The 26991-nt window shown below is 54.8% G+C and overlaps 2 protein-coding genes and 2 non-coding genes across 4 annotated transcripts; all 4 read left to right on the top strand.

Moving 5' to 3' along the window:
- The first annotated feature begins 5366 nt into the window (after positions 1-5366).
- On the top strand, positions 5367-7452 carry Rpl18a (ribosomal protein L18a). Its single transcript, XM_051169571.1, has 5 exons — positions 5367-5500; positions 6527-6706; positions 6790-6919; positions 7125-7234; positions 7325-7452. The coding sequence occupies exons 1-5, from the start codon at positions 5483-5485 to the stop codon at positions 7415-7417; spliced, it is 531 nt and encodes a 176-aa protein (XP_051025528.1). The 5' UTR covers positions 5367-5482; the 3' UTR covers positions 7418-7452.
- Positions 6946-7076, top strand: LOC127210400 (small nucleolar RNA SNORA68). Its single transcript, XR_007833308.1, has one exon. It is a non-coding gene; the product is annotated as a small nucleolar RNA SNORA68 (small nucleolar RNA).
- Positions 7453-9754: 2302 nt separating the features above from the next.
- On the top strand, positions 9755-19904 carry Slc5a5 (solute carrier family 5 member 5). The gene is made up of 15 exons (XM_051169580.1): positions 9755-10183; positions 10738-10803; positions 11096-11147; positions 11252-11319; positions 12571-12725; positions 13167-13307; positions 13398-13527; positions 13979-14067; positions 14284-14396; positions 14469-14539; positions 14875-14961; positions 15039-15220; positions 17384-17508; positions 18548-18663; positions 19656-19904. Exons 1-15 carry the CDS (start codon positions 9827-9829, stop codon positions 19758-19760), a joined length of 1857 nt encoding a protein of 618 aa, XP_051025537.1. The 5' UTR covers positions 9755-9826; the 3' UTR covers positions 19761-19904.
- Positions 19905-25254: 5350 nt separating this feature from the next.
- Positions 25255-25386, top strand: LOC127210401 (small nucleolar RNA SNORA13). Its single transcript, XR_007833309.1, has one exon. It is a non-coding gene; the product is annotated as a small nucleolar RNA SNORA13 (small nucleolar RNA).
- Positions 25387-26991: the final 1605 nt, after the last annotated feature.

Here is a 26991-nt window from a genome sequence, read left to right as displayed (position 1 = left end):
TCCCCCCCCCCCCGCCTCTCTGTGCTGCCCCTGCTGCAGCTTGCTGGTTGGATATTCTGCCCACGGGGATTGGACCTGCCCCCCTTCTCCCCTCTGACTTTCTGTCTCTCCTACCGTGTGTTGTGGGGTTGGAAGGTTGTGGGGTTGGAAGGGACTGGGGTGGAGCAGTGGCAGAAAAGCCTGCCTACACTTTCCCTGCCCTCTCATCTCTCCCTAGCTTTCTCTCGCCCCGTGGCCTCCCCCCATCCCCACCCCCCAGGAGCTGCAGTCCCGCCTGCTGTCCCAGGGCACATTCTCTCCACGCCCGCGATCTTCCATTGCTCCCACCTGTTCCCTTCTGCTCTCGGCTGTGCAATGCGTTTAATGACAGGTTTCTTAAGCCTCCTCTGTGTGTTTTCAAGGTTAAACCTGAACTTACGTAATAGATGATCCTCAGACTCTTCAAAAATCTAAGTGACGTTTAAGATGTTTAAGTTCCCCATAATAGGTTTGTCCCTTCCTAACGGGAGCGCTAAGGTCTCCAAAGAAGACCGATGGGTTGTGCCGACCTGGAGTGGTCACGCTAACCACTGGGCAAACTGCCCCAGGCCCCGCCTGCTGCCGGACTCGCCTCAAACTGCGAACACTTTTGGGCTGATTGCCCTGCTCTGTCTGATCAAAGCAAGGTCACTGCCTCCAAGTTCCTCTACAGGAAAAAGCTCTCAGACCTGGGCCTGGCAGTCGAAGGCCCCGGTGACAGCGGCCGACCAAGCACTGCCCGGCCACGGAGGCCACGGGAGCGCAGCCGCCCGGGATGGAAACAGCTCAGCGGCTTTGGCTGACTAAGGCCGGTGGAGTTCCGCCTCCTGCTGTCGCTCCTCGTCCTTCTCTGATGACGTTGACTGAGCTGCCTAAACCCACGCAGCTCAGTCTGCAGACGCCTAGGGTCTCACTTCTAGGGTCAGGTCACCTCACTACCTTCACTCCTCTCCCGCACCCAGTCTTGCAGACCCCTCCAGCCCCACCCCTACCTTGTTCCTTCTCTTTCCTCTGTGCCTCTCCTTTCTCCACTCCCTTGCTCATGAATTTTGCCTTCTACCCAAACAACAGCTCCCGAGAACTCTTCCCCCCCACCCCTCCCTTCCATACCCTTTTCACTCTCTGAAGTCCCAAAACCTCGGATCCCATCCCTACTTCCTTAGCCAGTCCCACTGTGTGGGGTACCACCTCTCTTTCCCTCACTGCACGTCATAAACCTCTTTCTTCTTTTTAAAAAATGTTCTTTTTAAATCATGTGCACTGTGTTTTGCCTCCATGTATGTCTGTGTGAGGGTGCCAGATACTGGAACTGAGGTCACAGACAGTTGTGGAGACACCATGTGGGTGCTGGGAATTGAACCTGGGTCCTCGGAAGATCAGTCAGTGCTCTTAACCGCTGAGCTGTGTTTCCAGCCCCCATTGACCTCTTTCTAATTACACCCCAGAGCCCCTTCTGCCTGCATCTCCAAACTCCAACCGCCCCCCCCCCCCCCCGCACACACCTCACTCCGCCTCCGAGGCCTCCATCCACCCATCCAACCCCTTCCATCTGTCTGCTTTCAGGGCCCCACCTCTCCATCCTACAACACTCAACGGAACCTGCCACCTGGTCCAGGACCCTCACTCCATTAGTGCTGCTGTTGTCTCTGTGTACCGCCTTCTCATAAACTAACCCAGATCTATGAATGGTCAGTGGAGCAGCCCACCTCCACTCTCCGCCCCCAGCCTTTCCCACTCACCAAGTTACAAAGGCCTGAAGTTAGGACAACTGGGAAAACCTTTTAAGGTTTATAAATTCAAGTTGAAAAGTGCAGAGGATATGAAAGCTATTGTTAGGGTCGTGTGCCGCCACACCTGGCTAAGGTGTTCTTATTTATTTAATTATTATTTGTAAATACAGGAGTGCTTTGTCTACATGTACACCTGCAGGCCAGAAGAGGGCATCGGATCCCTTCATAGATGGTTGTAAACCACCAATTGGTTGCTGGGAATTGTACTCAGGACATCTGGAAGAGCAACCAGTGCTCTTAACCTCTAAGCCATCTCACCAGCCCCTAAATATTTTAAGAAAACATTTTAATATCTGGGCATGGCAGTGCACATCTTTGATCCTAGCACTCAGAAGGCAGAGACAGGTGGATCTCTGTGAGTTCGAGGCCAGCCTGGTCTGCAAAGTGAGTCCAGGACAGCCAGGGCTGCACAGAGAGACCCTGTCTAGAAAACCCAAAAACAAAACAAACAAAAATATGTAAAGATATGTAAATACAAGTTATAAAGGTCTAAGAACATGTTTTATGGTTTCAGAATGTAAAAATTTAAGTTATGAGGATTTAAAAATGACTTAAGGCACGTAAATGCTGACACAGAATGATGGAAAATTGTTTCTGATCTCTTTCCCTCTCTATACTGTTACTATGCTAAGACTTCAAAAGTTCATAATTTGGGTCTGGAGAGGTGTCTTGAAAAAAGACAAACACAGGCAGGTGTGGTGGCGCACGCCTTTAATCCCAGCACTCGGGAGGCAGAGGCAGGTGGATCTCCGTGAGTTCGAGGCCAGCCTGGTCTACAGAGTGAGTCCAGGACAGCCGGAGCTGTTACACAGAGAAACCCTGTCTTGAAAAACAAAAGAAAAAGAAAAAGTAAAAAACAAAACAAATAAACAGAAATATAATAAGAATCTATTTTTGGTTTAATCCCAGGCATGCGGCTACTTCGCAGCTGCTGACTATGGTTTGCCTGGGGTGGTTTTGCCAGCTGCAGATTGTTTCTGTGAGTGTGTGATGTTCGGAGTTCTGGGGACTTTTCAGAGAATATATAAACCCTAGGGCCCTGAGAGGTGGGGTTGCTGGTTGGTTGCAGTTTGTTAAGGAGCCATGTGCAAAGAAGAATCAAATACAGGAAGAAATTAGATTTCCTGATAGCGAGGCTCAAATTTGCTCCAAGGAACGCGATCCCCCAAATCGGTGGGAAGTAGTCTAATGATAAGATGCTCCCAGCCAGGCATGGTGGCGCACGCCTTTAATCCCAGCACTCGGGAGGCAGAGGCAGGTGGATCACTGTGAGTTCGAGGCCAGCCTGGTCTACAAAGCGAGTCCAGGATAGTCAAGGCTACACAGAGAGACCCTGTCTTGAACCCTCCCCAAAAAAGATGCTCCCTTTCTGACCCCCGAATTTATTCAGGGATCTCTTTTCCTGTCCATCCTTTTTTCTCTCCTGTCCAGTGTTGGGTGTTGAAAGGGTGGAAGAAAGAAGAACCCACAAAGTAGTAAAGACCAGCCACACTCCCCTCCTCCGACTACTCAGACCATGGCCTGGAAGTTTCGAATACATACCCAAGGCGACATTTTCCCCGGAACTCCTTAACTTTACCTCTGCCCTGAGTCTATTTCACTTCAAATCAACTGCAGAGTGCAGCAACTTACCGTGGCCAGGTGCTACCTGGAATGTGCATTATAGAGCCTGGAAGGGTTGCCCCACATGGCCTGGACAGCAAGGTTAACAGCCTGCTTTCGTAGACTTGGCCAATAGTTCAACCTCCTCGGTCTCAAGTGGGTGCTCCAAGCAGTAAGCCTAAAGGCCCCTGGGGCTCTGAGGACTGGCTGCAGAATCCTGCAAGGCGCAGAGACTGTAGAGAACCGGGCGAGGACACCTCTGCCTGGCGACCTAGGGATCAAAGTGGGGTGCCCGAGATCCCAGATTAACAGGCTACACTCACTGTACAAGGGCAGAGGCAGAGGAAACAGGCCAGTCGGAAGCCTTCAAGTCCAGAATACTGACACAGGAATGTGTGACAAACTCATACCAACAAGGGGTCCAGCTGGAGAAGGAGGTCTGTGAGGCTGGAGCCTGTCTGTCACCATTCAGGAGAGGTCAAAGAGATACCTGCCAAACATGGTAGAACTCCTGAACCCTGTCCTGTCTCCAGCTGTGGCCTTGTAGATGGGAACTCACACCAAGGCCCTGCTCAAGGCCAAAGGTGGGCCGGTGGACAACACCACCTTCTTCCTCGCGCTCCTGTTTCTCCACTCCCTCCGGTGCTCTCTCAGGGTACAGCTTGCACCCCAGGATCTGTCCTGCATCTTATAGAATGTCTACTTCAGCACAGCGTGATGTTCACATGCTGTTTAGTTCGGGATGTGTGCGTGCCGGAGAGCGGGGTAGGGCGCGGGGTGGGAGTTGTAAGATGGCCTCCTGCCTCAGTTTCCCGTTTGTAAGACCTGAGGCATGCACCACCACGCCCGACTTCTAGATCTTACAACGATCCTGTGGACCGAGGAGTGTCAGTATGGCTGGGGAAACTGAGGCCCCACGCTTGTCTGTGCCTGCGCTCTATGGGAGTGGGGGACCTAGCAGCGCAGAGACCAGGTAAGCCCCCCTGGCAGCTGAGGCAGAGGGAGGCGCGCGCCACCTAGAGGCCGCTAGCGGAGACACACTGCGAATAAAGCGGCCGCTTCCCAGCAAGTAAGGGACCCTGGTCAGGAAAAGGACAAAGTTGAGAAGATAGTGACACAATTGTGATTCGATCCTATGAAGAGAGCTGCTTACGAGGGCCGGCGGGTGGCACACTCCTGCATTTCAACAATCAGGAACATGAGGCAGGAGAATTACAGTGAGTTACAGGCTGATTTGGGAACATGAATCCTGTCCTAACAAATAGTAAGATAAGGACAGGCGTGGTTACCAAGAAGAGACTTGATACCCTATGAGCATATACAGGGGGAGGAGGTCCCCCTCAGTCACAGTCATAGGGGAGGGGAGTAAGGGGGAAAAGGGAGGGAGGAATGGGAGGATACAAGGGATGGGATAACAACTGAGATGTAATAAGAATAAATTAATAAAATAAAATTTAAAAAAAAAAAAAAAAAAGGACGGGCAGTGGTGGAGCACACGCCGTTAATCCCAGCACTCGGGAGGCAGAGGCAGGAGGATCGCTGTGAGTTCGAGGCCAGCCTGGTCTACAAAGCGAACAGCCAGAGAAACCCTGTCGCCCTCTTCCGGCCTCCGTAGGCACAAGACGTACACGCAGGCAAAACACGCACTCGCCTAACATAAGAACTAATACAACAACTTCCGAAAAAAAATGGGTAGAAAACAAATGATAGAGAAAGAAAGAAAAGGAAGGAGGAAAAGAAGGAAGAAAGAACGCGGGACTCGAACTAGAGACCACATAGCCCCTACATTCCCAGCACCCCCCGCGCGGAGACGCAGGGTCGTCACCCCGGAGGAACTTGTAAGAGCCCGTCGCGCTCCCTCATGGGAATTGTAGTCTGGCCGGGAGGGGCGTCAGGGCGGCTACCTACTGATCTGCCAGCCAATACAGACGCTAACAACTCAGAGCGCTGGTGTGCGTGTCCAATGGACGCACGGCGTCGTGGGGCGGGACTTCCGTCGGTGCGTATGGTGAGAGCCTGCGCAGAGAGCCACACTTCCTTTTGTGAGTGGCGGCGAAGCAGGACGGACCGCCATGAAGGCGTCGGGCACGGTAAGGCGGCCGCGGTGCGGCGGGGGCGCGGCGGAGGGAGGGGACGGGGCCCTGCGGGGTGCCTGCGTCCGCCGGCGTGGCGGCGTGTACGGCGGCCGGGGCGCGCTCACCGCCCGCGGGCCGCTCTCCGCGCGCGCACGGCCTGTGGATGGCCAACATGGCGGCCGCCGCGTGCATCCGGGGCTCGCCGGCAGCCGAGGCCGGGAGCTTCCCCGACCGATCACGACCCTCCTGCCCGAGAAAGGGAAGACGTTCCCCGTGGACGTGGCGCACGCAGTGCTAGCAGCTCCTGGGAAGCTGGGGCAGGAGGATTATCGCGAGTTCTAGCAGCGTAGAAAAAGGCGCTCTGTCCAGGAGCTCGACCATCGGTCTGGAGAGATCAGGAGCGTGAGGCAGCCCCCCTCAAATTCGAAGCTGCCCTGGGGTGCTTAGGTGGACGCGGAGGCGGACCTGGGCCTCGGTGTAGAGAGCATTTGGCAAGCACGAGCTGCGCCCCGTTCCCAGCACCGAACGCCCGGAGCTTGACGCAGAGACATAACCCGTCGCTTGTCATCCTCAGCTAGTTCCAAATTGGAGGACGGGCCCGGCTGCCAGACGCTTAGGAAGGACAAAAAAGCAAACTGTAGACTAAGGTGTAGGATCTCGGGCTAGCCCCGTGGCCGGGATTGCTGCCCAGGCTGCTTGCCTGTTGGAGGCACCGGAGCAGAGCCGCGGTCCTCAGAAGTCATTATCCTTGTCGCCTCCCCCAAAGACGGTTTCCCTGCGCCCTGAAACTCTAAGGTCTGCCTACTCTGAGATTAAAGGCATGTGCCGGCACAGCCTGCAGCTTTCGGGGAGGGTAGTGCCCGGCCCCCCCCGATGTGAACTAGGTTCTTGAGCTGGGGAAACCGAGGCAGCTCCACAGCAGGGCACATGAATTCTGAAGTGGCTGCCATGGGTGAGGTGAGGGTGGTGGCTTGGGAGTGGTGATGGGCCCCAGGCAGGTTCCCGCCCCAGCAACCGTCTCTCCCTGACATGCCTTTTCAGCTTCGGGAGTACAAGGTGGTGGGGCGCTGCCTGCCCACCCCGAAGTGCCATACGCCACCGCTGTACCGAATGCGCATCTTTGCGCCCAACCACGTGGTGGCCAAGTCCCGCTTCTGGTACTTCGTGTCGCAGCTGAAGAAGATGAAGAAGTCGTCCGGGGAGATAGTGTATTGCGGGCAGGTGCGGCTTGGGACCCCACGGGACAGTGCCTGGGCACCATGGAGCCAGGACAGCACGCCTCACGGCCTCCCTATGACCCACAGGTGTTTGAAAAGTCCCCGCTTCGTGTAAAGAACTTCGGCATCTGGCTGCGCTACGACTCCCGCAGTGGCACACACAACATGTACCGGGAGTACCGGGACCTGACCACTGCTGGCGCTGTCACCCAGTGCTGTGAGTCTGCAGCCCTTGGTCCACCTCTGGCACCCATCCCAAGAACTGTCGCTGCCTGTAGTGGCTGTTCAGCAGTGGTGCCCACAGCAAAGGGGCTTTCGTCGCCTTTGGGGGGCTGTGCAGTGCCCCCCAGAGTGAATCAGGAGGTTCTACAGTTCTGAGGGCGCTCTGTGTGGCTGGGGTTGACTTTTTTCTCTTTCCACAGACCGCGACATGGGTGCCCGGCACCGTGCCCGCGCGCACTCCATCCAGATCATGAAGGTGGAGGAGATTGCAGCTGGCAAGTGCCGCCGGCCGGCTGTCAAGCAGTTCCACGTGAGTGGCCCGCGTGGGGGCTGACGCAGGCCTGCGGGGGGTGGTTGCGCATGGATGGTCCCTGGACATTCATCCCTCTTCTCCCCACAGGACTCGAAGATCAAGTTCCCACTGCCCCACCGCGTGTTGCGGCGCCAGCACAAGCCGCGCTTCACCACCAAGAGGCCCAACACCTTCTTCTAGACCCAGAGACGCAATGAATAAAATGCTAGTGCGCCTTCTGCTTGTGTGCTTGTGTCCCTGAGTAGGTCCCTGGTGGCTACACGCAGGCCTCTTCTATGGTTGTGGTCCTTGTGTGTGACACTTTGAGAGGTTGCTGGCTGTGCCGCCGGCTCAGGCCTGAGAATTCCAGGCATGAACATAATCCGAGTCCAGGGCCTGGTTGAGCCCTTTATCCTGCTGGCCCTAAGCCTCTTCTGGGTGGGAGGAGACCAGCCAAGCCCAGGGGGGTCCTTGAACCTTCAGGCTTTACACAGGAGTGTGCTAGGTGACACACTGGGGAGCGGGTGGGGGGGTGAGATCTTGGAGTGTATTTGCTGGGTACAGGCCTCTGGCGGGTTAGTGTCAGCTATAACACCACCTTGGGGACACCCTGCTGACTGCTGCCCTGACATCTACCGGGCTCATGGAGGATGACTGCTATGGAAGCATGTCAGGACAGTGCTGAGCTTCCAGACAGCCATGGTTGCTAGCTCTGGGGAAGGTGGTCTGCCCGCATATGAACCCTTTTAATCCCAGCACTGCAGATGGGTCTCCTGAGTTCAGGCCATCCAGTGCCAGCTACTGTGAGACACTATCAGAAAATAAAGTTGAGGTGTGTGTGCAGGAGACCAGGACAGGGCTTCTGGTAACCTGGACCTGAGCTATGAGTGCTGGGGACCCCTTCCAAGAGCAGCCTTTTCTGTTTCTTGTCATGGTGCCATCTCCAGCTCCAAAAAAGAAAGATTTTAGCTGTGTTCTCTTGCCCCTGTCTAGTAGTGACTGGTTCTGCTGAGCGCCCTGTCCCCCCCAACTCTGAGACAGGTTCCCTGTGGACAAGGTATGGGTGGGTGCAGTGGTCTGAGTTGCCCTTGGAGCTTGGACCCTGAGGAAACCAGGAGAGATCCTCTGGCAAAGGACCCGGCTTGGTCTGCAGCGCCTGCATTGGGCCCACATCTGTAGCTCCTGCCTCAGGGCACCCGATGCCTCTGGTTTCTACAGGCGCCTGCATACATGTCAGTAAGGACAGCTGCAGTGGTGCACACATGGGCCTGGCTACTGAGCTGCCCAGTTCAGCCAAGGCTGTACAACCAGCCCCAACTACCTGGTCCTGGAATGCTGGGTATAAGACTTGGCTGCTCCTCACTGGACATGACTGCAAGTGTGGTCCACAAGTCACCTGGAGCCTGCTTCCCTCTGCAAAAGCGGCAGGTCTGCTGGGCTTCAGGATGCCTCGTGCCCATCCCATCTCCCGCTGCTGTACCGTCCTGAAGCATTTCACAAACCTGCAAGTCCTCCAAGCTCTTACAGGCCCGTGCCCTGGGCCGCTTGCTGTGGTCTACAGCCTATGAGGCCACTAGAGGGCGCGAGCTTAGGTTTGCCTGCAAGGCCCCCAAACCGGGGGCGCTACCACGACACCCCAGAACTACTTCACCAGGGAAGGGTCCCCCGGTGACACTTCTGCACCGCCCCAGGCCCGGTCAAGTCCTGGGTCCCGTGAAAGCCACTACCAGCAAACTCATGTTCTGGACCCAGTTCTTCAAAGTACTAGCACTTGAAGGGAGAAAACGAGTGAAGGAGCTTGTAGGCGGGGGGGGGGGGGGGGGGGGGGGGGGGAACACATTTGTCATCCCAGCATTAGGGAAGCTGAGGCAGGAGGATTGCTACAGCTTCGAAGCCAGCCTGTGGGAAGGGAGGGGGAGGAGAGTCAGGCCAGGTGTGGTGCAGTGTCCCTGTCCCTGCCCGGTAGGCCCAGGCAAGGTCAGGACTCCCTGGCATCCTGAGCTGCACACGATAGGTCCAGATTGCCCTGGTACAGATGGGGAAACTGAGTCCTAAATAGAAGGAAGAAATTTTTCCAAGTAGTGGTAGGTGCCTCCCACCGGGTTAGCTGGAGGGCAAGGTTGGACAGTTCCCTCTCACACAGGGAGAGAGGTAGACGCCCACTGCGGGAGGTGATCGGGCACCTCACTTTTCCTTACGGATCCCGGAAGGCCCCCCAAAGTGAACCCCAATGCTGGGTTCTTCGTAGCTCCGGTACCAAGGCCCTGCAGGCTGTGTGAGCGCGGGTCCGAACCCTCCGTGGTCCTCCCCGTCTGTCCATAACACTACACGGGACAGGCCCTGGATATGGGCGAAAATGTCTGGAGACCCTAGCGTCGCCCCGCCGCCCGCACCTCTACAGGCCCGCTCGCCCCAGGACATAAAGGGTGCGGGTCGCGCCCGCCTCCCAGACGGGGGGAGGGGGGAGGCGGAGCCGCACTGACCCGGGAGCCCAATAAATCCGCCCCGCGCAGAGCGAGGGGACCGACGGCCCTTCAGGGACACGCACTGCGACGCTCTGAGGGTCTCCGACGTCCTCTGCATCCTTCCCGCGCCGAGTCACCTGTCTCCATGGAGGGCGCGGAGGCCAGGGCGCGCGCCAGTTTCGGTGCCTGGGACTACGGCGTGTTCGCGACCATGCTGCTCGTGTCCACGGGCATCGGGCTGTGGGTCGGCCTGGCCCGCGGCGGCCAGCGCAGCGCCGACGACTTCTTCACTGGGGGCCGGCAGCTGGCAGCTGTGCCAGTGGGGCTGTCGCTGGCCGCCAGCTTCATGTCCGCTGTGCAGGTGCTCGGGGTCCCCGCCGAGGCAGCGCGCTATGGCCTCAAATTCCTGTGGATGTGCGCCGGCCAGCTGCTCAACTCGCTGCTCACCGCCTTTCTTTTCTTGCCGATCTTCTACCGCCTGGGCCTCACCAGCACCTACCAGGTAGGGGACCGGTCCCGCTGGAATATTCCGGGAAGAAGCCGCGGGCACCAGTCACAGCCAGGAAGGAGGAAGCGAGAGTCCGGGTCCCGCAGCTTGGAGCAGCCTCGGGTCGGTGGCCTCACGCTGACACCTGTCCCCGTGTGCGCCCCGACTAACCAACCACCCACTCTCACCCGCACACGGTTCAAACGTCTGCAGCAAGGCGCAGGGCCCCGCAGGATTTCCCAACCATTCAACAACTGTAGTGAAAACGGGATGGTTTTAGTCTCAGCGCTAGGGAGGTTGAGGCAGGAGGATTGCCACGAGATCCAGGCCAGCTTGGACTCACTAGAGAGACCCCAGTCTCAAGTCTGTGGGTACAACTGGGCACCCCGCAACCGTCCAACAAGGGTAGTGACAGTTTGAAGGAGCATGCCAGACAACTCAGTACTAGCGGGTCCCAAAGCCGGCTTGGCCTACAGAGAGACCCTGACTGTTAGCGCAGCTAGGCACCCGGGAAAGGTGGCTGAGGGGTTATTTGCCCGGTGACATCTAGTCCTTCGCTCCTTCTGCAGTACCTAGAACTGCGCTTCAGCCGAGAGGTGCGGCTCTGCGGGACGCTGCAGTACCTGGTGGCCACGGTAGGCGGGCTGCCTGCCCAACCACGCCCACACCAGCCGCGCTCACCGCCCGCCCCAACCTGACCTCACGCCACACCCCAATCCCGCCTGGCCCCGCTCGGCTTCCCTTGGGTCCTACGGGGACCACGCCCACACCTCAGCGCTCATCCTGCCTAGGGCTACCCTCCCGTCCAGCTCCACCCCAATCCCACCTAAAATCGTCCTCTTGTATCCTGGCTCCGCCCCTCTTCTGTGTGGCCCGCCCTCTTCCTTTTGGCCCCGCCTCTGAGCCCACGGCCCTCCCCACCCACAGATGCTGTACACAGGCATCGTGATCTACGCTCCTGCTCTCATTCTGAACCAAGGTATGACTGGCGTGTAGGGGAGGGGCCGGGAACTCAGGAGCCCAGGCTAGACCCCAAGTGAACAGGCAGGATGACAGAGGCCTGACAGGAGGTGTGTTTTGCAGTGACCGGGTTGGACATCTGGGCGTCACTCCTGTCCACGGGAATCATCTGCACCTTGTACACCACCGTGGTGAGTGGGTGGTGGCCACTGACACACGGGAGACCCCGGGCGGGTAGCATCGTTCCAGCTTCCTGGCTCCAGAGGTAGGGACTGCGGACGTGCCAGCGTCAGGTGTGGCTGGATCCAGCATCCTGCCAGGCCGGGCTTTGCCTTCCCAAGGTATCAGCAAGCCTGTGCTGTTCCTGGCTCCTGCCCAGCGGCGAACTGGTTTCAGTTGAAGCTGGCTGAGACTCTGCCCTGTTTTGTTTTGTTTTTGTTTTTTGTTTTGTTTTTGTTTTGTTAAAAAAAAAGATTTATTTATTATGTATGTAATATACACCTGCAGGCCAGAAGAGGGCACCAGATCTCATTATAGATGGTTGAAAGTCACCATGTGGGTGCTGGGAATTGAACTCGGGACCTCTGGAAGATCAGCCAGTGCTCTTAACCTCTGAGCCATCTCTCCAACCCCTGTTTTTTGTTTTTTGAGACAGGGTTTCTCTCTGTAGCCTGGGCTGTCCTGGACTCACTATGTAGACTAGGCTGGCCTCAAACTCACATTGATCCGCCTGCCTCTGCCTCCCAAGTGCTGGGATTAAAGGCTTATGTCCTGCTTTTTTCTCCTGGTCCCGTGATTGGCTGTGCCACCTAGGGGGCTGGCGTGTTGCTGTTCCTGGCGCTGCGGGTTCAGCTTTCTTGTGAATGGCAGGAAAAGGCGGGGAGAACTCACGACATGTGAAAACTAGACATAGCTGCCGGCTCCAGTCACAGCAGCGCTGGGGAGGCCAAGGCTGGAGGCTTGTTAGTCCTAAGCCAGCCTGGGCTACACAGGACAAACAATAAATAAAAAAGATAATAATAGATGTTGACATGTTTGCTGGCCAGGGCCAGCTCACCCTTTACTTTTTTTCTTTTTGTAAATATTTTATTTACTTTTAATTTATGTGCATTGGTGTGAGGATGTCAGATCTTAGAGTTATAGACAGTTGTGAGCTGCCATGTGGGTGCTGGGAATTGAACCTGGGTCCTTTGGAAGAGCAGGCAGTGCTCTTAACCACTGAGCCATCGCTCCAGCCCCAGCCCACCCTTTTCATCCGTTATCTCGCTTAGCCCTGCATCCAACCATGGGAAGGTACCCTAACCTTATTCTACAGGGGAAGCCAGGCTGGGTGAGCTGGGGCAGGTCTTCCGTCTCCAACACCCCCCCCTGCCGCCCTACCCCCCTATCCCCGCTCAGCCCCGTCCCAGCAGCCCTGTGACTGTGTCCCCTTTCCCACACAGGGTGGTATGAAGGCTGTGGTCTGGACCGATGTGTTCCAGGTTGTGGTGATGCTCCTCGGCTTCTGGGTGATCCTGGCCCGAGGCGCCATGCTCATGGGGGGGCCCCGGAACGTGCTCAGTCTCGCTCAGAACCATTCTCGGATCAACCTGATGGAGTAAGAGACGGGGCCTCGCTCTGCAGCCCAGGCTAGCCCCATATCTGGCCCTCAGCCTCCCCGGCATTGTGGTGATGGGATGATAGCTTTTGAGACCTCACACGCAGGTGTCTCAGAGGAGAACAAAACTCTACATAGAGGCCCGGCGTGGTGGCACAGGCCTTTAATCCCAGCACTCGGGAGGCAGAGGCAGGCGGATCGCTGTGAGTTCGAGGCCAGCCTGATCTACAAAGCGAGTCTAGGACAGCCAAGGCTACACAGAGAAACCCTGTCTTGAAAAAACAAAAACCAAAACAAAAAAAACTCTACATAGAAAACACATAGAAAACTCCTACTCAAATGTCAAAACTCACTGTAAATGTCCCCTTAGGAATCACCATGGATGGTCTGGGGAGGGTGACATCCTCACACGGTTGCTAACCTGCCTCTTTCCCTACCCAGCTTCGACCCTGATCCTCGGAGACGCTACACCTTGTGGACTTTCATAGTAGGTGGCACGATGGTGTGGCTTTCCATGTATGGTGTGAACCAAGCCCAGGTACAGCGCTATGTGGCCTGCCACACGGAGAGAAAGGCCAAGCTGTGAGTATGCAGGTGAGGGACCCACGCAGAGGCTTCCGGGACAAGGCTGGCCCCTTTCCACACACTCCTAAGGCCACCTCATCCCCCCAGGGCCCTGCTTGTCAACCAGCTGGGCCTCTTCCTGATTGTGGCCAGTGCGGCTTGCTGTGGCATAGTCATGTTTGCTTACTACAAAGACTGCGACCCCCTCCTCACAGGCCGCATCTCAGCTCCCGACCAGGTGAGCTCACCCAGATCAAGCCCCGCCCACTTATAGAAGGCACAGCCCCTGCAAACATCCTGAGGACCCGCTGGGGGAGGATGGGGCGGTGAGCGGTGGGAGGCGGTGGGGAGCCATAGTGGGGGGGGGGGTGAACAGGCAAGAGGGACATTTGTACTATGGGTCACAAAAATAGCCCTGAGGACATTAAGGAGAGATGAAACCTCAGGCCACCATGACAGGACTCTTCCTGTTGAGGGGGGGTGATGGGCTGTTGAGACAGGGTCTCCTGTAGCTCAGGGTGACCTGCCACTCACTGTGTAGCTGAGGGCGACCTGCCCAATACACACACACACACACACACACACACACACACACACACACACACAAAGAAAGAAATAAAAGAAAAAAAGAAAAGAAAAGAAAGAAAGAAAAAAGAAAGCAACACCCTCGTCCCGCATGTCTTCCGCAGTACATGCCGTTGCTCGTGTTGGACATCTTTGAGGACCTCCCTGGAGTCCCCGGGCTCTTTCTGGCCTGTGCCTACAGTGGAACCCTCAGGTGAGCACCCTGCTCCCCGCCAGCCCCCCAGTCCTCCACCTGCAGCTCAGCCCCCAGGGGCTCTGCTCCTTACTGACTGGCCATGACCCCCTGAGAGGATGCCATGTTTTGGCCACGTCCGTCAGTTATGAGAGGTGGCGCCGCGCAGAGGGCGTGCGCTGTCCGCCGCCTGCGCTGAGCCCTGAAGCTCTACACCCTTTTCTCCCCAACGCAAAGCACCGCGTCCACCAGCATCAACGCCATGGCAGCCGTCACCGTGGAAGACCTCGTCAAGCCAAGGATGCCTCACCTGGCACCTCGAAAGCTAGTTTTCATCTCTAAAGGGCTCTGTAAGTTTGGGACATTGGGGTTTGGCACCAGGGTGGTACCCCACACTGACTGTGCCACGCCCTCCCCCACAGCATTCATCTATGGCTCAGCCTGCCTTACCGTGGCTGCTCTGTCCTCCCTGCTGGGAGGCGGTGTGCTCCAGGTGAGACTCCCAACCCCATCTGCCCTGCACCCCGAAAATCAGTGCCAGCCGACGCTCCGGGAGATGCTCGGGCCGCTGAGGACATTGGCGGTGGGGGACTTGGCGCTGAGTCGGGCAGATGAGGGGTTCAAAGCCAGCCTTAGCTTCGTACGTAGAGAAGTCCAGGGCGCATGTGAGACCATCCGTCACTGTCTCTGTCTATCAGCCTTGGGGGAGAAACAGAATTGAGGAAATTGGGCACAGAGCAGTCTCAAGGGCAGTAGTGGGATTTCATAGGGTAAACTGAGTCCCGAAAGGTGCTGGCTAAGCCCAACCCTTCCCCACCTGCCTCTCAGGGCTCCTTCACCGTGATGGGTGTCATTAGTGGACCTCTGCTAGGAGCCTTCACGCTGGGCGTGCTGCTCCCAGCCTGCAACACTCCGGTGAGTGCTGAGGGCGGTGGGTGGCCTGTGGGTGGCCGGTGAGGAGGCCCCGCCCCTCACTGTGACCCCACTCCCAGGGCGTCCTCTCCGGACTGGCAGCAGGCTTGGCTGTATCCCTGTGGGTGGCCGTGGGTGCCACACTGTACCCGCCTGGAGAGCAGACCATGGGGGTGCTACCTACCTCAGCCTTCGGCTGCACCAACGCCTCGGCTCTCCTGGGCCCCTCCGGAGCCACCAATGCCTCCAGCGGGATCCCCAGGTGAGCAGCCTGGGTTTGGGGTTCCGGTGTAATGTCAAGGTGTTAACCGGAAGGGACTGGGAGCCAGTAAAAGAGAATTCCTAGGGGACAAAAAACACAGTCTGTGCAAAGGCCCTTGGGCCACGTTCAAGTTCAGAGCTTACAGGGAGGTGAGCTGCACTTAACCGAAGAGTGGAAAGGCCAAAGGCAGAGGAATTGACTTACTTTTGCTTTTATTTATTTATTTAGTACTTTGAGATAGAATCTCATGTAGCCCAGGCTGGCCCCAGAACTCTCTATGTAGCCAAAGAGGACCCTGAACAAACCGCTGATCCTCCTGCCTCCACCTGCTGCCAGCTGGGATGACAAGTGTGCTCCAACGCGTCCCCCATCTCTCTCTCTCTCCTCTCTTCTCCCTCCTCTCTCCTCCTCTCCTCCACTCTCTCTCTCCTCCTCCCTCTCTCTCTCTCCTCCTCCTCTCTCTCTCTCTCTCTCTCTCTTTCTCTGTTTTGTTTTTTGAGACAGGCTTTCTCTGTGCAGCCCTGGTTGTTCTGGAACTCGCTTCATAGACCAGGCTGGCTTCGAACTCACACAGATCTGTCTTTTTAAATTATTCTATTTTTATTGGGGATGTAATTCACATGCTACACAACCAACCATAAAAACTTAGGTGTAGGGCTGGAGAGATGGCTCAGTGGTTGGGAGCACTGACTGTTCTTCCAGAGGACCCGAGTTCAATTTCCAGCACCCACATGGCAGCTCACAACTGTCTGTAACTCCAAAATCTGACACCCACAGACATACAATGCACATAAAATTAAAAATAAATAAATAAATTATATATAAAAAAAAACTTAGGTGTAGCTGGGTATAGGGGCACACGCCTGTCTTCCCAGCACCTTAGAGTCAAGGCAGCAAGCACGATCATAGACCGCATTTGGCTACAGTGTAAATTTGAAGACAACTTAGGCTACATTAATAAATTCCTTGTTGTTGTTGTTGTTGTTTTTAACTCTCCCAGCTTCTGGGAGGACCCATGTTCTAAGCACCCACCTCTACCGGGTGCTTTCTGTGAACAGAAATCTTAGACTATGCTTTGGGTCATGCCTTGTTTTGAAAGTACGTCCATGTTTGTCTGTGATTGAAGGACACACCATTGCTCCTTTCCTTTTCATGGCTGAGTAATATTCCATTGAATGGATATACCGCTTGTGTGTAACTGCTCAGCGGTTGATAGACATGTGGGTGGTATCCCAGTTGGAGCTGTTGTGAGCAGAATCTCAATAAAAAGCTTTGTGCACAAGGCCGAGTGTGTACAGGCACAAGGCCGAGTGTGTACAGGCTTCTCATCCTAGCACTCAGGAGCCTAGGACTTCAAGGCATTCCTGGCAACTTAGCTATACCCTGTCCCAAAAAGAGGCCTGTGCTGGGATGTAGCTCGGTGGGTGAACACTTTCCCAGCAGGGGAGACATCCTGGGTTCCTTCTAGAAAGAAGAGGAAATCTGAGACTCTCTGACGCTTGGTCAGGTCCCACTGACATTTTTTTCTGAGCATGCCTCTGCTGCAGAGGGCGCATCCAGGGCCCTCTTCCTCGTGCGCAGCCATGGAGGTCATGACCAGGTTTCTTTTTTTTTCTTTTGGTTTTTCGAGACAGGGTTTCTCTATGTAGCCTTGGCCGTCCTGGACTCACTTTGTAGACAAGGCTGGCCTCGAACTCACAGCGATCCGCCTGCCTCTGCCTCCCGAGTGTTGGGATTAAAGGGGTGAGCCACCACGCCCGGCACGTGACCAGGTTTCTTTCTAAGCATTCAGTTGAATTTAATTGCAGTAACAATGGGCAGCCAAGGTGGGCGGAAGGAGGAGAGCCCTGGCTACTGCACACAGCCGAGGCATGGCCGAAGCAGGGCCCATCTGACACAGTCGATGGGTGGATAGGCGACGGGGGGGGGGGGGGGGGGGGGGGGGGGGGGGGGGGGGGGGGGGGGGGGGGGGGGGGGGGGGGGGGGGGGGGGGGGGGGGGGGGGGGGGGGGGGGGGTGGGGGGGGGGGGGGGGGGGGGGGGGGGGGGGGGGGGTGGGGGGGGGGGTTGGGGGGGGGGGGGGGGGGGGGGGGGGGGGGGGGGGGGGGGGGGGGGAGGGTGGCGGGGGAGAGGAAAGCATCTCATGCCCTCCTCTCCCACCCTAGCTCTGAAATGGACGAGCGCCGCCCTGCGCTCGCAGACACCTTCTACGCCATTTCCTATCTGTATTACGGGGCTCTGGGGACACTGACCACTGTGCTTTGCGGCGCTCTTATCAGCTATCTAACCGGTAAGTGCGGGGGGGGGGGTGGTCTTCCTTGGGGTCCGCCTTTAGTGCTCCTGCCTCCATCCACCCCCAGCCCGACTCGCCAAAGGGACAGCTGGAAGAGGCTCCCCTTGGCCTGTGAGCTGGCACAGTCGAGTCATCCTAGAGACGCCCGAGCCTCACAAGGCTGGTTCTGTCTTTTGCAGATTTGGGAACAGAGGCAGGTAGGTTTCTTCTTTAGGAGAGTCGGTGCTGTAGCCTGGGTGGGGGCGTGTGGGGTGCTGTCCGCTGTCCTGAAGCCGAAGTTCAGCCTGTGGAGGCTCCAGGGCTCTAGGAAGCCCCGTGGCTTGTGTTTAAGACGGAGGTCTCACCCTGTAGTACAGGCTGACCCTCAAATTCGTGAAGATTCTCCTGCCTGAACTTTACGAGAACTTTGGTGGCACGTGGGCATCACCACATTCAACAGATGCTAAACTTCTCTTTCAGTCATGTATTTCCACTTGAAACAGGATCTCACGTAGCCCAGGCTGGCCTCGAACTCCTTACATAGCTGAGGCAGACCTTGGACTTGGGATCCCCCACTTACCTGCTCCTGGGTGCATCTCCGCTCTCCACGTGGCTTATGTGGTGCTGGGGGTGGAAGTCAGGGTGCCATGCATAGCACGCTCTCTACCCCCAAGCTGGAGCCCTTCGAAAACCGACCCACAGCCCAGCCTGGCTTGCTCCTCTGCTCTCGCAACTTGACACATCAGGCTGTTGCTGAACTAGACACTAGGGTTGAAACAGTGAGTGGGCAGAACGCTGGACACTCCCAGCCAGCTGAGGTGCGAAGCTGTGATGCCAACACTCAGGAGGCAGAGGCAGGAGGATTGCTGGAAGTTCCAGGACAGATTGGGCTATAGCTGGAGACCCTGTCTCAAAAGAGAAAAGTAAACAAAAACTAAAACCGACTCGACCCCTCACACAGAGGGTAAAGCAACTCAGGAGGACAGGGTGGGCAGCCATGGCTGGCATGGGGCTGGGAGAGCACCCAACTCGAGTCCCCATGTTTCCTGCCCCTCAGGCCCCACCAAACGTAGCTCTCTGGACCCTGGACTGCTGTGGTGGGACCTCGCTCGGCAGACAGCATCTGTGGCCCCAAAGGAGGACACCATCACCCTGGAGGACAGCCTTATGAAGGTCAGATCCAGCTGGGGTCCCTGGACGCCAAGGCTGTGGGGACCTGGAGGGTGTGGCCTCAGGGGCCGGCAGATTCCTCTCCATGGTTAAAGCTGTCCCTTTCCCCGAGGCCAGCACACATGAGCACTGTCTATTTTTATCTTATCTGTTTTTTTAAACAATTATTTCCTGCCTGTGGCGGGGGAAACTGGTTTCCCCTCGAAAGAGACACTTACGAATATTCTTAAGATAATGTTACTTAATTCAAAATTACATAAGGAGCTGGGGCGGGTGAGGGTGGGGGTAGGGCAGGGAGGGGGGGAGCTGGGCTGGGTACTGCAGAGCCTATGACCTGAAAGTGGGAAACCGTATCACCTCGGGTCAAGATACCAGGGTGACACAAAGAAAGAAGAGGCTTTCCAGCATGTGACACTAAAGACAGGAATGTGGCGTGCAGGGTCAGGAGTTTGAGGCCAACCTGAGCTATGAACAGGCCTGAAGCCTGCCTGGGCCCCAGGAGAGCCTGTTTCAAGCAACAGTAAGGGGGACTGGAGGCACAGCTGGGCCCACAGTGAACCTGGTCCTGTCCCAGCACCACATGGTGTGCACAACTGTCACACTCCAGTCCCCCGGAATCTGAGGCACCAAGTACCTGGTCGCACACGCAGGCAAATCAGGCTCTTAACATAAAAATAAAATGAACCTGTGCACAGGCAGGTGGTGATCCCGGCACTGAGGCAGGAGGATCACTGCCAGTTTGAGGCTACACTGGGATACAAATTGAGACCCAGTCTCAAAAAAAAAGGAACGAAAGGAACGAAACAGAGCTGGGGCGGGAGCGCGTGCGCAGCACCGGGGAGGTGATGCAGAGGATGACCCTAGCCTCGGCTACCAGCCTAGCCTGGACAGTGGCTGAGCTGGTGGAGGGGTGCTGGGCCACCCTGCACATAGCCTACCTAGTCCTCGGGGACCAACTCTGGGCCGGGTATGTGATGTTCTCCCCTTTCTCCCAGGGTCCGGAAGACATCCCTGCTGCGACCAAGAAGCCCCTTGGCCTCCGGCCAGGCGACGAGGCCCACCCGCTGTCCCCGGGGCGCGATCTGGAGACCAACCTCTGAGGGCAGTGCCCCAGACGACAACAGCAGGCCGCGGGCCAGCAGCTTCCTCCCTGGTTGGCTGGACACGAGTGTGAAATAAGCTTGACTGACACAGGCCCCGCCCCTGCCGTCCCTGCGTTTCCCACCCGCACCCAAACCAGGAGGGGATGGTTTTCCGTCCATGTCCACGAAGGGAAACCTGCGGGACCTTATAGAGCTGCGGTTGGCGACTGAGAACCGTGAGGTTTTTCCCATTTTACAGGCAGAGGAACCGAGGGTCATCACCCCAGCACGGAGGAGGTGGAGACAGGAGGCTCGGGACTTCAAGGTCAATCTCCGCAGTGTAGTGCATTTGAGGCCAACCTGGGCTACAGTAGACCCTGTGCCAAAACAAATATTGGTCATCTGGGCTGGCAGCGTGGCTCGGCCCAGGGTTCCACCCCCACCAACACGAAGGAATTTTAAAAAATAGTACAAGGGACCCAGAAACAGGGGAAACCAAGGCAGAGGGAGAAATGAGGTGACTGCAGGACACAGAGCCCCAAGGATTGCTGGAGCTTCCGGGAAGTGATTCTCCGAGGCCTCACTAGACACAGGGACGAGGTGATTGCTTGAGTTTGGATTTACGGTTTGCAGATCATCAGGGAATATGGTTCTTTTACAATCAGCCACATGGCCTCTGCTAATTCACTGCGGCTTTCAGGAGGCCGGGTAGACAGCACCTTCCCCTGCTCTGCATCCTTCACACCTTGGCTTTGTGTGTGCTAGGCATCCGCTCTACCATTGCACTACACACCCAGACATCCATTTCTATTTTTCATTTTAGACACAGGGTCTTAAGGCAGTCTGGCTGCTGTCTAGCTATCTCCCCAAGCTTTTGTGTATATCAGTAGTTCGTTCTTTTTCACTGCCAAGTAGTATTCCATTGCAAGGACATGCCACAATGTCCTTTCCCAGTGGGTGGATTGCTAGATTGCTTCCAGCTTTTGAGTACAACAAATAAAACTGCTGTGTGTGTGTGTTCACGTGCAATAGGGTATGGCATAATCAATTGGCTGTCTGTGTTCCATGAACCCATGTGTTCCATGAACCCATAGATGGAAAATATTCAAAAAGGAATTATTTTCTTATTGAAGATTTATGGCCTTAGTTCAGAGTCATGGGTCCCTAGACAAATAGTATAAGAAAATTCTACAGAGAGATGCATCTACCCTGTTACAGACTCTTCAGGAGCAGGCCAGGTGCAGTGGCCTCAGAAAGTTGAGACAGGGGGATGTTATGAGTTCCAGACTCATCCAGGCTATGGAGTGTTCTCCTGTCTGAAAACAACAGGACAACAAACGAATACGTGGACAGCTGGGGTCGTGACCTGGAGACTTTGCTGAGTGTGCCAGAGGCTCTGTCCTCACACAGTACGAACAGAGAAGTCTAGAATGCCAGCGGCTCTGTGCAAACACAATATGATGTGTGCGGCCCTGGGCATTCATGGCGTCCTGGAAGCCATGCACCCCGTATGCCACCTTCGCGTCTCTTGGGGAATTCATTTCTTGGGTGATGGAGACCTGGCTGGCTCCTATGGCCACAGCATGTTTAATTTAGGGGTCAGGACTGTTACAAATTCATACGTAGCCCAGGATGGCCTCCCACTTGCTATATAGCTCAGCATGACCTTGAACGCCCGATCCTCCTGCCTCCACATCCCCAGTGTTTAGTTTGTCAAGCAAGAAGCCCGGGAACCCTCTCATGCCCTCTCTCCTCCTGGACCCCACCTACCCTTATTTTTAAATTAATCAATTAATATTTAATGGTTTATTGGGTTTTTTTGTTTGTTTGGTTGGTTTTTTTGTTTGTTTGTTTGTTTGTTTTTTGAGACAGGGTTTCTCAGAGTAACTCTGCCTGTCCTGGACCTCGATTTATAGACCAGGCTGGCCTTGAACTCAGAGATCCACCTGCCTCTGCCTTCCAAGTGCTAGGATTAAAGGCGTGTGCCACCACACCCGGCCCTTATTTTCTTTTTTTTTTTTTTTTCCCTTATTTTCTAAGGTCGATGCCTTGTATATGTTTGTTTGCAGATGCACACCACTGCAGGGCATGTGGACACCAAGGACAGCTTGCTGGAGTTGGTTCTTTTTTTTTCTTTTTGGTTTTTTGAGACGGGGTTTCTCTGTGTAGCCTTGGCTGTCCTGGACTCACTTTGTAGACCAGGCTGGCCTTGAACTCACAGCGATCCACCTGCCTCTGCCTCCCGAGTGCTGGGATTAAAGGCGTGCACCACCACGCCAGGCTCCAGGAGTTGTTTCTTTTTTTTTCTACTGAGACTGGAGGATCAAACTCACGCTCTCAGGCTTGGCAGCAAGATCCTTTACCTACTGAGCTGTCTCTCCTGTCCCTCTTTCCTATTTCACTCTGGCCTCTATTCTTTTTTCATATCTCAATAGCAAACATCTCCGCAGCAGTGTTGGAGGCCAGGCAGGGAGGCGCAGCCCAGCCTCACCCACAATCATGAGGCGATGCCCTGGCTCGAGCAGCCCGATTTCCCTGGTTCCTCACTTAGCACAAAGGCTGTCCCATGTTATCAGCTCCTCCGTGTGCTCTGCTCTTTGGGAACTTTTCTTCCTCTGGTGTTTGAATGTTCCAGGCCCTCTGGTCCCTGGGGTGAAAACGCTTCGAGCCCCCGGTATGGCGCCTTTCACAGAGCAGCTGACTTCAATCTCCCAATATTGTTTTTAGCATTTTTGCACGCACAGGCCCCCGACTGTTCTCCCCAGCTCTAGCCTCGGGTGCTGTGAGCAGGAATTTTAGAAGCTCCACCTGCTGAATCACCCAAGACTCTCACTCCAGCCCCTCTCCAAGAGCAGCCTGCTGCCCTCCCCTACAAAGCACGGCACCCCCTCTCCCCCATCCCCTCCCCCTCCCACTAATCCTCCCGAAGCGCCAGGTGCGACCTCCCCAACAGGGCCAATGGCTGTGTCCAGCTCCCTGCCGATCTCGGCATCCAAGGCCCAGTCGAACATTCCTGTTGGCTCTGGGGCAGCAGGGGTCCTGTCAGGAAGCCAGGAGGAGCAGAGCCCGCACCAGGCAGGAAACAGTTAAGTTCCTTTGGCTAAGTCAGCGTAAGGCTTGGCTGGCTCCAGGGACACCTGCCCTGAAGAAACCCAAGGAGCATTCTGCTGGGGTGGGACACACCCATCATCCTAGCACTTGGGAGGTGGAGGTGGGAGGGCCTGTAGCCCGAGGTGTCATCCTTGGCTTCAGGGTGAGTACAGAGCCAGCCTGGACTACCTGAGCCTGCCTGAAGCCCCCAAAGAGTAGAGCCACCACGAACAAAGTCAGCCTTCAAGGCCTGCCCACAGCGCAAGAAGAATTGGGGACCTTCCTCAGAACTAGGGCTCCTCAGATATAGCACCCAGCACACCACATCACCGGCTAAAACAGAACCCCAGCGCTGTGCGACCTTCAGCCTCCTCGGGTCGCACCTCTCCACACTGTGTTCTCGCCATGACCTGGCCGGCCAATGGGCTCCTCTGCAGGGGCTGAAGTGCAGTTGCCCTAGCAACAGAGCAGATTCTACACAATGCTTTTCTGAAATAAGTCCTGCAGCATGGCTGGGCTGTAGAGCACCTGCCAGTCTTGTGTGCGGAGCTGACACTGCCAGAAGGATCGACGCTCCAGGACCCACTCACCCTCCACTGCGGTAGGGTCTGAGTCTTGCCCAGGGTGCAGCTCCAGAGAAACCTCAGCTGCCAGAGGGTCCCGTCTTAAACACAACAAACAAGCCAGGAGTGAGAGAAGAATGCAAGAGGAGGGCCTTAGGAGGGCATGGTGGCTGTGTGAGCTGAGCACCCACTGAACCCCTCAGGACTGAGGTGGCATTCCAGGGAGGTCAGCAGGGGAACCCGAGGCAGCTGCTGAGGAGTCAGGATGAACAAACAAGGCCTGAGGGCTGACAGGAGCTAGTTAGAGTGGGGCTTGCGAGGGTGTCAGCCTGGAGACCAAGGGCCCGACCGACCCCCCTCAGCCCCAAGCCAGTGATGGACACGGCATACTGTCTGCTCCTGCTGAGTCACTGAGTTGTGTTTTTTGTTTGTTTGTTTGTTTGTTTTGTTTGTTTTGTTTCATCCAACATGGGTTGTGAGCCCGGGGCTTTGGAACTTTTAACAAACTTCAAGAACAATCCCAGCATTTCTTCTGTAATAAAAACAAAAGGGCAAAGTGTAAGTAAGGTCTGGTATTGAAAAACAGCAGCTTATGTCTCCTGCTGACCTAATCCTCAGGGTGACCTTCAGACCATAAAAATAAAGATGCCAAGACCTCTTAAAAATTTCAAAGCTTAGGCCTTAGTTGGGCAGAGTCTCAACTAGCTCATCTAAGGTAAGCTTTACACCTTCCTCACACAGCCCCACGGCGGCCGCCCTCCCAGACCCACAGTCATGCCTGTCTCCCTTTGTGTCTCCTGGCAAAAAGCCTTTCCTCCTCCTGCTTAGAATTCCCCCTCCCTCAGGAAGTCTGTCTCTCTCTCTCTCCCCCTCTTTCTCTCTCTCCCCCCTCTGTCTGTCTCTCTCTCCCTCTCTCTCTCTCTCCCCCGCTCTCTTCCTCCTCTCTCTCATCCCCCCCCTCTCACTCTCCTCGCTCCCTCTCCCCTCTCTCTTCCTCTCCCCCTCTCTCTTTCCTCCTCTCTCTCGTCCCCCCTCTCTCACTCTTCCTCTCTCTCCTCTCTCTCTCTCTCTCTTCCTCTCCCCCTCTCTCTTTCCTCCTCTCTCTCGTCCCCCCTCTCCTCCTCCTCTCCTCCCTCCCCCATCTCTTCTCTCCCTCTCTCTTCATCCTCCAGCTCCTCACTCTCTCCTCTCTCTCCTCTCCCTCTCTTCCTCTCCCCCTCTCTCTTTCCTCCTCTCTCTCGTCCCCCCTCCTCTCACTCTTCCTCTCTCTCCTCTCTCTCTCTCTCTTTGCCAACTCATTGACCAATGAGGTTTTATTGACAATGGCTACCATCCATACAACCTATAAGATATTCCTCTACAATTCCCCCTTTTAGTCCATTAAAAGGCCGTGTGTGTGTGTGTGTGTGTGTGTGTGTGTGTGTGTGTGTGTGTGTGTAAAAAATTACCTACAGTAAGAATAATTATGGTCAGTCGTAGTGGCACACACCTTTAATCCCAGCACTCAGGAGGCAGAGGCAGGCGGATCTCTGTGAGTTCGAGGCCAGCCTGGTCTGGAGAGAATTGAGGACAGCCAGGCTACACAGAGAAACCCTCTAAAAAAAGAGAGAAAAAAAAAAGAAAGAAAGAAAGAAAGAAAAAGAAAACAAAACAAAAAGGAACGATTATGAAGCAATCAGGAAAACCATTTATAAAAGTTGCATTTACAGCATTTAGCTTACTGGTATTTGGCAAACCTGAAGAAAACATCATCTCTCACCTATCTTGCTGAGTCTAAAGTTCTGAATCTAAATCAATCACTATCATATCTCATCTCTATCAACTTAAAAACATCTATCTAGGACTAAAAGCATCTTTTTTTTCTGTGTGTGTTACAACAAACCAGTTCTTAAAAGGATCTTATGTCAAAAAAGGCATAAATGAATGCTTTGCGGCCTTGTCTTACCCTGAAGTGTGGTATCTTGGGTGTAGGAGCTGCAGAAGTAACAAAGTCAAACAAAACAAAACCAAAAAAAAAAAAAAAAAAAGGATCTTAACTCCTAAACAACTAAGCTTAATAGTAAGACTGTAACCACCTAGTTTTCAGCTCCATCAGAGACTTGAGAAGGAATAAAACTGTTACCTCAGTAAGCAGGAAGTGCGGGCAAGCAGCTTCCAAGAGAAATAAAAAAAAGACAGTTTGCTGCCCTGGACAGTCACCCAATATCTCTCTATAATGTTGGAGCATCATCTTCAGCCTTGTGGCTCAGTATATCTGATAGGCTTAATTCCAAAGCAGGAACTATTGAGGACTTGCTTACCCTGTCTTAGCAGAGTTCGGCTCTCGACAGCTACCACACACAACATGCAACACACAAGATCCAGCCTCATAGTTAAGAAGCTAACTGCTAAGGAGGCCACACACATGTATTGTGAGTCTACGTGCCTTTGGCTTTTTCTTATTGTGGGATATAAGCCCAGTGGGAGCAGCAACCTCTGGAGAAGCCTTATTTTTGTGCCTATGAATTTTATTTGTTGTTATCATTGGTTTTTCAAGACAGGGTTTCTCTGTGTAGCTGTGGATGTCCTGGGACTCACTCTGTAGACCAGGCTGGCCTCCAGCTCAGAGATCCACCTGCCTCTGCCTCCCTAGTGCTGGGATCAAAGGTGTGCAGCACCACAGGCTTGCTTAATTAAAAAAAAAAAAAGTGTTATTTTGGGCTGGGGAGATGGCCCAGCAGTTAAGAATACTGTCTGTTCTTCCAGAAGTCCTAAATTCAATCCCCAGCAACCACATGGTGGCTCACAACCATCTATACTTGGATCTGATGCCCTCCTCTGACCTGCAGGTGCACATACAGATAGAGCACTCATATACATGTAAAATAAATAAGTAAATTATTTTTTCAAGACAGGGTTTCTCTGTGTAGCCTTGGCTATCCTGGACTTGCTTTGTAGACCAGGCTGGTCTTGAACTCACATCGACCCGCCTGCTTCTGCCTCCTGAGTGCTGGGATTAAAGGCGTGCGCCACCACGCCCGGCAAATAAATCTTTAAAAGAATTATTATTTAGCTCGGCGTGTTGGGGCACACCTTTAATCCCAGCATTCATGAGGCAGAGGCAGGTGGGCCAATGTGAGTTCAAGGCCAGCCTGGTCTACAAAGTGAGTCCAGGACAGCCAGGGCTACACAGAGAAAGTCTATCTTGAAAAATAAATAAAATTATTATTTTTTAGTTATGTGTATAAGTGTGTTTGTCTGTGCAGAGGAGTGCAAGTCTTCCCAGAGACCACACACACACACACACACACACACACACACACACACACACACACCTCTCTGCCAGGACAATCAGCAAGCAATCTTAACCTTTGAGTCATCTTTTCAAGATAATCTTTGTAGGGTTTTGAACAAGTTCTCATGAAGCTAAAGTGCTGGGCGTGTTGCATCACGATTTCCTGTGAAAAATCTCGGGGGAGGGGGAGTAGAAAGGAGGGAACAGAAGGCTGTGGGGAGGGGCAAGCAGGGCACACTGGGCACAGCTTGAGATGGACAAAGGACACAAGCAGTAAATTTGTTTTGTTTTGTTTTGTATTTGAGACAGCGTTTCTCTGAGC

The sequence above is a fragment of the Acomys russatus genome, chromosome 27 (genome assembly GCF_903995435.1).
Source record: "Acomys russatus chromosome 27, mAcoRus1.1, whole genome shotgun sequence".
Lineage (NCBI taxonomy): Eukaryota > Metazoa > Chordata > Mammalia > Rodentia > Muridae > Acomys > Acomys russatus.
The sequence above is the reverse complement of the archived record's forward strand: the minus strand, read 5'-3'. Positions and strand labels throughout refer to the sequence as shown.